Source organism: Eutrigla gurnardus, assembly GCF_963514095.1.
Source record: "Eutrigla gurnardus genome assembly, chromosome: 10".
Classification (NCBI taxonomy): domain Eukaryota; kingdom Metazoa; phylum Chordata; class Actinopteri; order Perciformes; family Triglidae; genus Eutrigla; species Eutrigla gurnardus.
This window is the reverse complement of record NC_139924.1, coordinates 21,049,902-21,065,932: the sequence shown is the minus strand read 5'-3', so window position 1 is coordinate 21,065,932 and position 16,031 is coordinate 21,049,902. Positions and strand designations below refer to the sequence as shown.

At 44.7% G+C, this 16,031-nt stretch overlaps 1 protein-coding gene across 1 annotated transcript in view; it reads right to left on the bottom strand.

Annotated features, from left to right (window-relative positions):
* The window catches only part of LOC311020200 (calsyntenin-2-like), a 218,046-nt gene that overhangs the window by 82,261 nt on the left and 119,754 nt on the right, over positions 1-16,031 (bottom strand). The window contains exon 3 of the mRNA XM_084020120.1: positions 3,122-3,317. Within this exon, the coding sequence (XP_083876246.1) occupies positions 3,122-3,317 (196 nt within the window). The remainder of the gene's footprint in view (positions 1-3,121; positions 3,318-16,031) is intronic.

The following is a 16,031-nucleotide window of genomic DNA, read 5'->3' as shown; positions in this document are numbered from 1 at the left end:
TTCCAGAATGAATACATCTAGTTGAAGTGTATTGAATCAAAAATAAAACAGCACAAATCAGCAGGCCTACAAAAAAAGATCAACCCACTGTGTCCTCATACAGAAAACAAAAAGGTCAGAGCAGGTCTGTTTAGGAAAAACAAAACAAGCTAAATAAAGAAAGCGAAATCAATGGCACCTCTCTAGGAATCACAAATGTAATTACATTACAGAAACATCGTCTCTTTGTTCTCTACATGTGTCACTTCATTCTCTGTTCCTCCTCTCTCCTTTTCCCCACTGTCTGGTTCGCCTCTTTCTTTCTTTCCTCTTACTATCCTCCTCTCTCTTTCTCCTCCCTCCTGTCCCTCCTCTCTCACCACTGCCTGTAAAATATGTGTACAATGAATTTGAATTGGAGAATTCTGCCCTGTGTACAGCTGTAAGGCAGCCTGTCACTTTATTTAGCCTGCTGGCTGATCTACCCGTCGCTAAAAGACCTACAGAAGCATGTCTGAATGTGTGAACGTTTCTGTTAGAGAAGCATCTTAAGAAGGTGTGTACATAGTGGTGACGTCATCTTCACTGACTGAGGGCGTCATCGTATACGAACCAAAACAACATTAAATGAAGTACCTTTGTAATGGAGGCCTTGTGCTTGTGTCTGTAGAAGGTGAGACACTGCAGGGACACTTCACCTAATATCCATTGTAACAGTCCATTCTACCAGCCGCACCAACGTGTATCAAGCCACTGATCAATAGAGACAACCTGCCACTTCCTGGTAGCTGCCACAGGCGCTGATTGGTCACAGACACGCACCATAATGCAGTGCAAACATGTATTTAGGAAGACGTAAACGTGGATAAACTAATTTAACTATTTCCACAATCCCAGAGGTGCGTTTACGTGTGTTTAGCCTCCACTACAGCCCTGGTGATCACGTCTGCACCGTTTTATTCCTCCATGTTTTTTTCTTTTGTATTTATCCCATGCACTGTTTTGACTGAGACTAACTTCACAGTTCAGGACAAATTGTTCATCTGGCAAAGGTCAGCCTTGCAGTTTTGTAGATTAATTTCCATTTCATTTAAAGTCGACCTGAGAAGAAACTAACTGTGTGAGGGAGTTTGAGGTGCACTTTGCTGACAAATGCCTAAAGCTCCCAAAGGCATCCAAGTAGAATATCTCAGAGGGCAGAGGGAAGCGAACTGAACACAACCGGTAAACGCATACGCCGTTCAAACGGTGCTCTGAGTCAGAAAGGGGCCGCCATTAGAGAGATTTTCTGTAACAGCCAGAGGGACTGACAGAAAGAAGGACAGAGACAGACAGCAGGAGCTAGCTGAGCTGAAGCCAGCGAGGAAACTAAAATAAATAAAGGAGTGACAAGTAGGGCAGCAGCAAGTAGTAGAGGGTCTAAACTCATCCTGTGTCACTCCTGATCCTCTCCCCTGTCCTCTTTAGTTGCTAATTCTCTTGACTGCTTTCCTTCTCTGCTGTTGACGTGTCATGTGTAATTTGAGCGCAGCCTTGGGGCCAGATTCTCCCTCGCTCCTGATAGCTTCCTTATAAATCAGACGAGGAGGAGGAGGAGAGAGAGAGAGCGGTGCGGCAAAAGGCCAACCTCATCCCTTTTGAGAGTTGTCAGTGGAAGGACAGGCCATTCAAAGTGTCCCCAAATACACTTCCCCCTCCAGCGTCGGCCAGTCTGCAGCGACCAAACTGGGTCTGCGTCACTGGTGTGTGTGTGTGTGGAGGGGGGGTTGATAGAAAGTAATAGAGTGACATAACAGCACGCCCGGGTGCTTAAAAGGGATATAAAACACGATCAACGGAACGGAAATAGCAGCACAAATCCAACACCCTTATTGCCTTGTACACACAAAGTCAATCGCTCTCTCTCTCTCTCTCTCTCTCTCTCTCTCTCTCTCTCTCTCTCTCTCACACACACACACACGCACACACACACACACACACACACTAGGAACACAGAATCCAACATTCAGTAAATACAAGTTATGCTCTGCTGATTTTAAACTTTCACCGCGGCTAGAAAAGCCCTGCTGGTATAATTCCAGGTTTAGTGTGTGTCTACATCTAGAAGCTCGACAAAATGATAGATTTCTGTGCTTGGATCCACTGTTGGCTGAGGTGATTGGGGGGGGGGGGTTTAAGACACAGAGGGGGGGAGATGTGCACTCTTATAGCGGACAGAGGGAGTCGTTTGAAAGAGCAATTTGAGACAGAAGCGGCTTTCAGGAGGGCCAACAAGTGTGACAGATTGTTTTTTATCAGTTGACCTCTTTAAAAGGAGTCCAAGGACCTTGTGGAGGTGGAGGTGGGCTATGGTTCACGACAAATGTACTTATTGTAAGTCGCTTTGGACAAAAGCGTCTGCTAAATTACCTAAATGTAAATCATCTTTTCTTCCTCCATGTCTTTCTCTTATTGTGTATAAATGACACTTGAAGGAGTTCAGCATATTTGCTGAACTCACACATTCCGGGGTGGACGCACATATTGGATGCACATATTGGACGCACATATTGTAAGACGCTTTGGATGAAAGAATCAGCTCAAACAAACATAATGTAATATCGACTTGCATTTACATTTAGTTTTCTTTCAAAATAAAGTTCCCACGGTCCGGTTCAAACCCTGGATCATCATCAATCTGTATTACACTTTAAAAAGATCAGGATATAAGCGGGGATATAGTGCTGTCATATTTGTTTTGCTTTTTACTTCATTGTGCTGTGAACCTCACTAATGGGACACAATGCAGGGCAGGAGTATTGATATTTAAAGAATGATTACAGGTCGTCTCATCCAGTTCCACAATGATTGAGATTTAAATGACCAGACAATGCAGACATATGCATTCTGAAGAAATGCATGTGTTCTTTCTATCCACACACAAATACCTAAGGTTACACTTGTGTGCATCTGCACCAAAGAATGTTAATTAGCAGCTCAGTGGGACCATTTGAAACTGTTGGACTAATCCATAGACGGGACTGGGAGAAATCCCAGTGGGCCGGTTGCCATGTCAATTATATATAATTCACATGACCACGTTTCTAGGTATACCCGGCATGTACTTGTGTATTCTGTCAGCCCCGCTTGTCGTCTTACTCACTTGTGGGACTTTTTGACTTCCACGCGCCCGGGGCCAGAACCGCAGTCGTGAGCCTGGATGATGAAGGTGTATTCCTTCTGTAGCTCGCAGTCCACCAGGCCGCGGGCCCTCAGCTGGCCCTCCCCAGACGTCCCGTTCAGCACCACCGCCTCGAACGGAGCTTCCAGCCCGTGGATGTTGAACGCACAGATCTCCCCTAGAGACCAGGGGGAAGAGAGGGAGGTGGGGGAGAGAGGAGGAGGGGGGATGAGCTCGGTGTTAATCACAGTCATTCAGGGGGGAATACAGGTGGAGGATGAATGATGGGAACTTTGTTGATGAAACAATGGACATGAACTCAGATTCTTCAGTCACAGAGCTTAACATTCTGTTACGTGGGGCTAAATGGTACGCTGCTGCCGGCAGGTTATACCAATTCAGTTTCAAAGAGGCTCAACGCTATAATTTTTTTTTTTTGCATTGTTCACATAATCACATAAGTTCTTGTTGCACATCTTGACATATGATGTTAATGCAGGTGTTTTCCCCAACAAAACACATTGTGAACCCACACAGTGACTCATAGTGGCTGCCAATGAAGCAGTTCATCGACTCAGGAAGAAAAAAGAGAAACAAACATGTTTGTGGCTACTGGAGTTTTTCAGTACAGCTTTGTTAGTTATTTATTATTATTTAAATATTTAAATGTAATACTAGGATCTTCTCGCAATCTTTATTTGCTCCATTTCTTTGACAAAACTCCAGGTAGACCGGGTCAAAAGCTTAGCCTGCACATCGAGAAAAGGCTCACAACTCTCCTGCATCACAAATGCATAAAGATACAGCAAATGTGGACTTCAATTACTTCTCTCTAACCAATGTCCCACGGTAATCCTGGAGGTTGCACTAGCAAATTTAAGTTGCAAAGATCTATCACCTCTGGAATGCTGCGCGGTCAAGGGAGGCTGCAGAACAGCGTGCATTCAGAAGCTTATGGATACTCCAGGAGGGATGGATTGGCACAAAAAGACTTTCACTAAGTTTTCACCCCTTTTTTGTGGAATTTCAAACCTTTAGAATTACATATTTAACGTTGAAAGCGAACCCAGACAGAACAGCAGCAGAAACGGGAGGTTGAAAAATCATAAACCCAACAATGCACCTTCTGTCTAATCACTCCTGTCAACAATTCTCCAAAAAATAAACCAACATAAAACACAATTGAGCCACGTTAGGCTCAAATAAAACCATGACGTCGCCCTTGTGGAGAGATACAGTTGAAGAAAATCCATTTAAATCCAGAGTGAGCAGCAGAGAAGAGCAAAACAATAGAGCCGAGAGGCGGCTGACATTTATTAGCCCGCCGTATAAAGAAGTGGTCCATTTGTGGAGTCGGGAGGGAAGTTGTTTCTTCTTCTTTTTTTCTTTCTTTTCCTGTCTCGGCGACAATCACATCCCCTCTAATGCTTAGACTAGTGGGATTTCAGGAAATCACTTAACGCGGCCAGGCTCACACTCTGACCTGTGACAGCTAATTGCACTGATATCACTTAAACTAACAGCAAAGACTAAATTGGATTCCCAAGCAGCTTTGTGTGTGCTTTGCTCCTGGCGACTTCTGATAAGAGCAACTTTATTTTTCGCCACCTTCCTCTTTCTCTCCCTTTTCAACTGTTTCTGTCATAATCCCCCCCCCCCCCCGCTCCTCACCCCTCCTGTTGGGGCAGGGGCTCTGAAATGGCAATTTGCCCACAGAGGAGCTACAGGCAAAAATAATATGGATTCGAAAAAAAGGGGAATGGAGAACAGGAGATGTAAGAGTAGGGAGGGAGGTTGTCGACACTGTCTGTATACTGTAACCCCCCCCCCCCTCCCCAACCACCCACCCATATTGCATGAAGAATGACTTATTAGGGTTAAATGGCCCCCCACAATATTGAGAAGCATGACTTGCTTTGCTAGCAAGTGCAAAATCACAAAATGGCATTGAGCAAACGGTGTGTGACAGGAAGTGACAGAAGATGCAACAGTCTTGATGTGGTGCTTCTCTCAATGCCGCAACCGCCATACAAAGCAGGCGAACGGAAAATCCATCACCGGTGGAGCGCGAAATAAATCCAATATGCACAGGCAAGTGCAGAGGCTTCCCATCAGGGTGAATATGCTGAGGATGTGCTGATGGCGCGTCGGCCCACCGCTGATGCTGGGGGGCCCGACGTGCACCTTGTGATTTACTTATAGCTGTGATGGGGGAATAAGGGGGGGGGGGGGGGGGGGGTGTCAAGGTGACCGCAGGAGGAAGGGCCTCGCAAAAAACAGCTACAGGGTGAGGCAACAAAACCCTCGTCCCCCCATCCCCCCTTTTTATTTACGTGTGCCTATCACTTCACTCCAGACCCGATAAACGCTCCGCCGCCCGCGAAGCGACGGCCCCGGCGGCGGCGGAGGAACAGATGTTGGGCTGCTGGCGCTTGGCACAAGTGGAGATAGCTCACAAACGCTAATTACTGCGCTAAGCTGTTAGCTAAATATGTGTCTCCATGTCACATCAGGCTTTTAAGAGGTAGATTTATGGTCCAGAGGAAGTCGGTCTTCTTGAAGAGGGAGGGCATTTAAAAGTAATGGATGCAAACTAATGGATACGGATGCCGCAGCCGCTATTTCTTTATTCGTTTATTTGCTGGGTTTTGTCGCCGTTTGGCTATTTGGCGTAATGGATCGCCGTCGTGACCTTCGGTACTCCACGTCGGACGTCTGGAACATTATTCATCGCTACATGCTTCACACACTTGTGAAACTTCAACACTAACTTGCTTTGACTTTTCAGACACCCTCCACCCTCATTCTTTCCTCTACCTCATTCTCTGCTGCCGTGATTACCCAATTCCCCCTCGGGTACCTGCATTTTCATTTAATCAAGTCTAACCATTAACGGCTATCTATTAGTGGGGATGTGTGCTCAAGACTTGCGTCGCCGTCCTGTCGGTGTCAGAAGTGGTGCGGCGTGCAACACCTCAGGGGAATCTGGCACCCGTCCACGCCAGACTATATTTGAGGACACAGAGCTCATTATCAGTAAAGACAGAGATGCTTTATTGGCAACGGTGGCCGGCGCTCACAGAGCTATTGGACCGTGACAAAGTATCAGGGGGGCCGCGGCGCCTCCGGGGGCCCCAAGTTACTATCAAAGCTGACAGAGCATTGCTGATGAGTCACCCGCATCCTGATATACAGGGCACACATAAATAAACAGATGCGTCACGTATCTCACCACAGTCACACCGCTGAGAGGAACATATGAGGGGGCGATGAAAGGAGGAGGAGCTTGGAAGGATGGGAACACAGCCACCGCCTTAGGGCAGCGGCGGCCTCCCCGCTGGAGAGCGACCAAAGCCTCGGTCAAACCGTGCCAGTTTTATAAGAGCCGACACGCCTTTCATCCTCTTCCTGTTCGGAACAACGCAGACACGGCGATTGAATCAGATTACTGGAAATCACACTGTTGCTGAACACATCCTGGACCAGGTCCTCAGCTTGCTGGCACCGCAACACGTTTGCGCCCACGTTATCCTAATATTTTATGCTTGCCATTAGTAGTAAATCAACGCTGTTTGCACATGAGCCGCTGTCTGCTATACGTGGTTTACAAAGTTGTCATGATTCTTTCCAATTTGGATTTGGCACTGAAATGATTAGTCGCCCGCACAACCCGCTAATTCTCCCTCTCATTTGAGTCACAAAAACAGAGGTGCACATCCTGCAGCACTCTGGCATATGTGGATATACACTCGCTCACCCACACACACACACACACACCCTCTCAGCTGCTGTGCAGAGATAGACTGTCAGCCTCATAACTCTGCAGAGGACCAGAATTGAAAATGCTGTAATTATGCTCTTCATGAAATTAGCCAGCCGTGGAAAAAACACAATTGAGAAGCTGTCCATTCGGCAGATAAGAATTAATACTAATCAAGCCCACATGTTCCGAGTGGAAACCAGGATTGGTGTTTATGTACAGTGTGTGTGTGTGTGTGTGTGTGGATCAGTGTGTGTTTAAAGGGGATTTTTAATTAAAGACACGCTTTCTCAACAGGGGCTTAGAGGGGAGGGAGTGTGTTAGTGTGTCTGTGACTGTTGCAGACGGGATGGGGTGGTTGGAGATGATTTACTCGACCTCACGGTTGCCACCTCTCGTCTCCTCGCTGCTAATTACATTAAAGGCTCTTCTCACAGAGTTAATGACATCCTGCCGTCTTCTAACGCCAACCCTCTGTGCGTCTACGTGACCGTGGTGAAGAGAGCGAAAGGACGGGAGGACCAAACCTGTCGATCACATTTTCTTGCGATAGGCGGGCTTTGAGGGCGCCACTATAAAATGCTGGGCCCCCTGAAAACAGCTGGGGGCCTGGAAACAGTAGACATCTACGATTCCCGGCACGTCCACAGGTCCCTGTCAGGGTCTGGATGCCTTACAATCACTCTTGGTTTTCTTTCCTCAATTTGGTGCCCCTCGTGGGCTCCTTTTGTTTTTGTCTGCATCCCTTCCATTGTCAGTTTGACAATTGTATGACAAGCTACCGAATGCTTTTATTTTCTTGCAGCAAAAGCACAAACAATCATGTTTTCTACACGTTGACGGCAATCAAGTGGGACAAATGTAACAATGAATTAAGTTCATCCATTCATCGATCCATCGTCTGCCGCTTATCCTGTATTCAGGGTCACAGGGGGGGACAGGTAACCAGTCTATCACAGGACTGACATGTAGAGACAGACAGGTAACCAGTTTATCACAGGGCTGACATGTAGAGACAGACAGGTAACCAGTCTATCACAGGGAGACATGTAGAGACAGACAGGTAACCAGTCTATCACAGGGCTGACATGTAGAGACAGACAGGTAACCAGTCTATCACAGGGAGACATGTAGAGACAGACAGGTAACCAGTCTATCACAGGGAGACATGTAGAGACAGACAGGTAACCAGTCTATCACAGGGCTGACATGTAGAGACAGACAGGTGATCAGTCTATCAAAGGGAGACATGTAGAGACAGACAGGTAACCAGTCTATCACAGGGCTGACATGTAGAGACAGACAGGTAACCAGTCTATCACAGGGCTGACATGTAGAGACAGACAGGGAACCAGTCTATCACAGGGCTGACATGTAGAGACAGACAGGTAACCAGTCTATCACAGGGCTGACATGTAGAGACAGACAGGTAACCAGTCTATCACAGGGCTGACATGTAGAGACAGACAGGTAACCAGTCTATAGGGCCGACATGTAGAGACAGACAGGTAACCAGTCTATCACAGGGCCGACATGTAGAGACAGACAGGTAACCAGTCTATCACAGTGCTGATATGTAGAGACAGACAGGTAACCAGTCTATCACAGGGCCGACATGTAGAGACAGACAGGTAACCAGTCTATCACAGGGCTGACATGTAGAGACAGACAGGTAACCAGTCTATCACAGGGCTGACATGTAGAGACAGACAGGTAATATCACAGGGCTGACATGTAGAGACAGACAGGGAACCAGTCTATCACAGGGCTGACATGTAGAGACAGACAGGTAACCAGTCTATCACAGGGCTGACATGTAGAGACAGACAGGGAACCAGTCTATCACAGTGCTGACATGTAGAGACAGACAGGTAACCAGTCTATCACAGGGCCGACATGTAGAGACAGACAGGTAACCAGTCTATCACAGGGCTGACATGTAGAGACAGACAGGTAACCAGTCTATCACAGGGCTGACATGTAGAGACAGACAGGTAACCAGTCTATCACAGGCCCGACATGTAGAGACAGACAGGTAACCAGTCTATCACAGGGCTGACATGTAGAGACAGACAGGTAACCAGTCTATCACAGGGCCCACATGTAGAGACAGACAGGTAACCAGTCTATCACAGGGCCGACATGTAGAGACAGACAGGTAACCAGTCTATCACAGGGCTGACATGTAGAGACAGACAGGTAACCAGTCTATCACAGGGCTGACATGTAGAGACAGACAGGTAACCAGTCTATCACAGGGCTGACATGTAGAGACAGACAGGTAACCAGTCTATCACAGGGCTGACATGTGGAGACAGACAGGTAACCAGTCTATCACAGGGCTGACATGTAGAGACAGACAGGGAACCAGTCTATCACAGGGCTGACATGTAGAGACAGACAGGTAACCAGTCTATCACAGGGCTGACATGTAGAGACAGACAGGGAACCAGTCTATCACAGTGCTGACATGTAGAGACAGACAGGTAACCAGTCTATCACAGGGCCGACATGTAGAGACAGACAGGTAATCAGTCTATCACAGGGCTGACATGTAGAGACAGACAGGTAACCAGTCTATCACAGGGCTGACATGTAGAGACAGACAGGTAACCAGTCTATCACAGGCCCGACATGTAGAGACAGACAGGTAACCAGTCTATCACAGGGCTGACATGTAGAGACAGACAGGTAACCAGTCTATCACAGGGCCCACATGTAGAGACAGACAGGTAACCAGTCTATCACAGGGCCGACATGTAGAGACAGACAGGTAACCAGTCTATCACAGGGCTGACATGTAGAGACAGACAGGTAACCAGTCTATCACAGGGCTGACATGTAGAGACAGACAGGTAACCAGTCTATCACAGGGCTGACATGTAGAGACAGACAGGTAACCAGTCTATCACAGGGCTGACATGTGGAGACAGACAGGTTCTAATACTGTTCATACATCTTGTTGATTGATACTTTGTGTTGCTTCTATTTATCTTTTTATTAATGTTGTGTAAGGTGTCCTTAGGTGTCTTGAAAGGGGCCAAAACATAAAATGTATTATTATTTTTGTAAAAAACGATTTTTCTTGATCAAAATCAAGAAAATCTCTTTCCATCTTTATAGACTGAACAACATCAGCCGTGCTTCTAAATCTCCTCTGAATCTCCAGCCGTTTCATTGGACGCCATCGTTCCGGCTCCTGCATACATCAATGCTATTCTGTCTTAGCGGCTCGAAAAGGCCCGTTAGCTCTTCCATACTGCGTGCGGTGCCGTACACCCACCTCCCCCCTATGTATATGTCGATAAAGTTAATCGCAAACCCCAGCGGGCGACGTGTCAATTACTTTGGCCCGGACTTGGAGCGGAGCCAAAGCACTGCTGCGCAGGCATCAAGCTGTCAATGACAAACTGTCAACACCAGCTAACATTACAGTAAACACAAACGGTTAATCAGTTGGCTACTTGGAGGTTTACTCAGAAACAACTCCCTCCAGCTTTTCAGCAAATGACGGCTGCTTTTGGCTGACACTTTTAACATCATAATCACATTAGCGGTATAAGGAATTTGGGGTGCAAATTCTGTTAATATTTTTCTTGTCACAGCTTCTGCAGCCACTCTGTTTGAAATATTTCTATGAAATCTATAATACTGTAAGGCCGCATTGTTGTTTTCCGCCACCGCTGAAAAGTCCACTGTGCACAATGACTGGATTTAGGCCATTTACAGTAAATCTAAACCCGGATTACACATTTTCTCTCCTCATTATTTTGCATTTTGCCGCTGGATTACATTTAGATTATGCACAATGAGACACTTCTAGTCTGAGCCTGATAATTCACTCCCTCAGCGTATTAATTATTATCATAATCTATACGTCTTTCAAATAATGACAGCCAAAGAGAGAAACTGAGAAAAAACATGCTAAACATTAACCAAACACAGTCGAGGCAATCACATTAAACACAGGGAGAAATCAATAGTTTCTATTTTCCGATTCTGTTCATGGAAATGGCCCCAGGGGAGAGCATGCGTCCTTGTCTGAGCAAGGCCAGTTAGAGTTCAATGTGTTCAAATATCCGTAACAGAGTTTACGACCCCCATTAATACCCCTGAGGACATTCTCTGCACAGCTAAGCCAATGAAACAAAGACTATTGCCTGGCTGACACTCTCTTTGACCATGGATAAGGTTTATAAAGACCTAAGGTCAACAAAGCAGAACAAATCTAACAGCAACCACATGACAGAATGTATGTTTGATTCCCAGCCAGGTTCACTCCATTCAAGACATACAGTCCATATTCCTTGCTTTAATAATGTAACACAGAAGGCTTGTAACGTCATCGTATCATCTTGTAAAGGAAAGTTTGGGCATGAATTATGAGAAGCTTGACATTGGCTACCTCTCAATGCAAACGGATCCCTGTAGCATAGCATTAGCATTGATGGTTGAAATGTCCAACTTGGCATCTTAAAAATGCTTCACCCACAAAATGAGCATTTGTATATCAATAACTAACTCTATGTTAATGTGGATCCTTGATTCATTGACATCCATTTATCAATAATTTCTTGATTTTTACCATGGAGGCAAGAACTCAAGGTAAAACGGGGCAACTCATTCATATATTACTATGTGAAGTATTCCGTTAAAAGTCATATTGATAACATTTTTATGTAAACGAATAATTTAAAAAAAAAACATCCACAGAGCTTTTAGAAAGGTGCAGAATCAAAAGTATCACTTCTCGTGAAAACATTTTTTGTTATTGTGAATTAATAATTTAAAAAAAAACGTGTCTGTCCGTAATTTAAAAAAAAATGTTTTGTTAACCTCATTAACATTAATTAATAACAATTGGTATCACGTAGAAAAAAACAACAACTTGAGTTTGACGTTAAGCGTGCGGCATTTCGGTACCAGTCCCAAGTGCTAAGTGACAAAAGGAGGAGCAAGACCAGAGAACATTGGTTCAGCGTTTGATTGTCGGAGTCAGCTGAAGGAGTTTCAAAGACTGAAAAGCCACGGTGAGTGGCTGGATGTTATCAATGTTGTCGATAGCACCTTTTACGCCAACAAAAAAACAAACACAATGAGGAGTAATCTGTGCCATAAGAGCCTCTACGTTTCAGCCGTACATCCAAAAGAAAACGGCGTCATTCTTTTCCCAAAACTGAGTTTCTCAGCAGCAGTTTGACTGAAGTTAACAGGTTTTATAAATCACTATTTTGTAATCGTTTCATTGTCAGACAACAGGAAGTCATGTAAATTGGGACAACTGAATTGCGAGTTCAGCTGCAATAAAACACAGTAAAGATGGCCACAGAGAGCAGCAGGGGACTGAATGGAGGTTTTGATGGTCGGCTGTCTGGCAGAGACAACACGAGTTTCTGTCTCCTCTTCAAACGTCCATGTAGCTTTGTATTGATATATTCAGATTTATTTATTTATTTGATTGTTAAAATATTATCAGATGTTGCCCATGAAGCACACTTTCATTGTTTGCAGCATGTCCATCAAATTAAATGGCAAAGTCAGTTGTTTGTCTAGAACGACACCGTGTTTTCTAACCTGATAGGGGCTGTCAGTGTGACAACGGCCTTTATCTGCTGTTGTATGTTTGATGTGAAAGTGTAACGGTTTAAGTTTGGTGAGGTTTAGGGTAAGATAATGGTTTTCTCATGGTCACATTTGTCATCTCTGACTGGTATTTAGGGCCGAGGGCAGACACCAGGCAGAGATACGAGAGTGCTGGACATGGACACATGACAGCAAAGTGTGCCGTTGTGGGAAGATTTTGTTCTTATTTAGAATTATTCAGTACATAACAATTTCTAGTAGTACTGATAATCTATTACATCAACATGGATTTTTATAATTTAGAAATGTAGAAAGTATTCAATTAATAAGCTCCCCTCAAAGCCACCCATCCTTTATGTCACAACAAGATAAGAGTGATTAAAATCACCTCGGGCATTCTTTCAACAATCAGCATCTCAACACTCAGCTCACAGCTCGCTGAACGAGTCATGCACGATGAATGTTTAAATGAGGCCTTGTTGATCTAATATGAGTGTTACATGACTGTTTTTCGTACTTGTGCTTCATAAATTGAAGGTTATTTTCTGGACACTTTGTACTTTCTGAATTACATCCGTCCTCTTTCTGAGAGCCTCTCTTTTTTGCCTCAAATTCTTTTTCAGATTTTTGGTGGAACTGACTACCACCATAATTCCCCCCATATGCAAATCGGGAGACAGTAAATGCTTTACTGATTGACTTTTTTCTCAGTATTACTGTCACTATTATAATCAGATACTATATGGGAATCATTTTTTGTTCCCTATGGGTTATAATCTTCTATTGTAAAGGCAGCTGAATCTCTTCCTCAATTGAACAGGAAGATTGTATCACACGGTGTCAAAGTTTCATGTTAACAGCACGATAATCTCAATACGATCTCTACCACATAATGGCCAGTCCGAGGATTGCTATGCAAAGCAATAGATCTCTTCATTTGAAAAGGATCCCTAACGTAATATTTCCTTCCATAAGCGCAAGTCATCATCATCTCTCCTCCACGGAGCCCGGTGGAAAATTAAAAAGTCCCAGTTCCAGATCTAAGTGACAAAATAATTATCCCCACCTGACACTGCCCAAACACAGGCTGATATTCTACCTTTAAGCTATCGATCATCTCAACGCACGCCGGTGGCTTCCGGCAGCCGGGGACCCAGCTGTTGGCCATCATCACCACTGAGCGTTACAGGCTCGCCTCCAACCACACAGATATGGCTCCGCTCAGCCTGATTTAGTCTGCTCATGATTCAACAAAACCTGGACCAAGGCCAGCATCCAGGCACGAGGCTTTGTCCGGCGCATTCAAGGCTAAAATCGAGTCTGTCCTCAAAAGCCGAGGCAAAAGGCAGATGCTGAGTTTTGTTTGGATTTCCGTAAATGTAGACAGAAAACCAGTTTGGCAGAAAGAAACCCTGCACACTACTTTCACAGGGTCATTATAGAAGCAGCGTGTCCCTCCTGACCAGAACACAAAATGTATGCTAATCTTGTTTACGCTCTATTAGGGGATTTGAGGAGGGAAACAAGATCAAAATGTTGATGCTGCCTCTACACAGCCCCCGTCTCTCCGGTGTATTTTATATGTAAATTGCTATCAGTTACATCACCCGGTGTAAAAGCTGCAGCGCACGAATCCCTCCTTTCTCATGGAGTGTGTGGTAATGAGTGCATTAGGCTGATGGCGCAGTGAGAGCGCGCGATGGATGAGCTCGCTAGCTGCAGACTCTGAAAGACGATGCCCTCGGGTGACACTTCTACTATGCTACTGGCAGTGTTTACCTTCAGGGGAGAAGGCAGGAGGAGAAAATGGGGGGTGGAGGAGAGAAAAGACAGGAAGGGAGGAAGGGAAAACGGCGACGCCAGTCATCGGCGTTCAGTCTGAGAACAGCCGTGGAGAAAATATTGTTCTGTGGGAACATCCCTGGAGAGGACGGGCCGAGGATTATTCTGTACTTATTCCTAGGAGAACTACAAACGGAGAAGACGATGCAGTCGTGGTAGTCAGATGCGATGGATGAGATATCCTGATGCCAGCTACGATAGATAGATAGATAGATAGATAGATAGATAGATAGATAGATAGATAGATAGATAGATAGATAGATAGATAGATAGATAGATAGATAGATAGATAGATAGATAGATGGTCTCCCTGATTTCTTTTAGATGCCTAAATTCACAGAATATATAGTTCATCGAGTACAAACTCAGGATGCTTTTTAAAGTCATTGAAATAACAGAGAGACACATTTCCCCAAACACAAACTTAAAAAAGCTTCAAGACAAAATGTTCTCTGAATTCTCATTGGAGAGAAGTTTGCATCAGGGCTGGTTGTGAAAAATTACTTCATTTTTTTTTTTTTCACCCAGGTCTTCTGGCACCAGTGCGCCACCATCACTCAACTGATATTGTTCAAATTGGGCCAGGGACCTAGGAGTGTGAAGGTAGGGCAGCCTCTGCCAAAAATGTGTGTGTGTGTGTTGTAACAAGTGAGTAGGAACGGTAGGAGATTATGGGAGAAACAATACACGTCACAAAAATGCCCTATAGACTCCAGTTCTTGCCGTCTAAACCTGTTTTTCTACAGTGGGGTGTGAATGTCAGCGTGTGTTGTGGAGAGAGCAAGTGATCAGGTGGGAAACACTGATAAACAGTGAGGCTGATTTGGCCTCTTGCTGCTCCCACACCTGTCTCCTCTCCTAAGTAAAAATGGTGTGTGTGTGTGTGTGTGTCTCCGCTCTCTATTCTCTGGCGTGTGTGTCGCCGTCACACCCCCTGAAAGCCTGCACAGAATGAAAACCCCCAGTGATTGGCTGGAGGACGGCTCTATCCACTCCCATCATTTATTCCTCTCATTCGCCCTCTTCATTTATTCCTGTCGTTCACCCGCCACCATTTCTCAAATTTGGCTTCTTATTAAGTGTCTGTCATCTATGCCATTTGTCCGCGGCGCCGCCTTTTTCCACTCCTTCATTTGCCCTTCATACTGTTTCCTCCTCGTTTTCGTTTCACCTTGGAGGAATATCCGCCCCGTGCATCTGCACTGAAATTGTATTTCTACCAGGTATGTTAAGAAAAGGACACGTTTGTTGTAGGTGGCTGGACGAGAGTATTTATGAGTCAACTAAACAGTCATCATGACAGGAACGAAGGACCTTCTGATATCTGGGCTTTAGGTATCAGATACTGATACTGATCTGACACAAGTGTTTAAGTATTAATCTACATGCCTCACTGAGTGGAGGACTACTTTCCTAACTAAACAAAATGTGTCAAATTAATTCATATATATATATATATATATATATATATATATATATATATATATATATATATATATATAAATGCAACAACTTGTTCATGATTATTAAAGTAATAAATCATACACCAGCAACTTGTTAAACAAATCATATATTTTTTATTATTAAAATTCCAGTTTATAATGTAGGGCTGCAACTCACGTTTATTCTCAATAATTTTATTTATTAATGTAAAGATGTTGTTCCTATTTTCAAGTTGATGTCTTATTCCGTCAAGCCAATGCACAA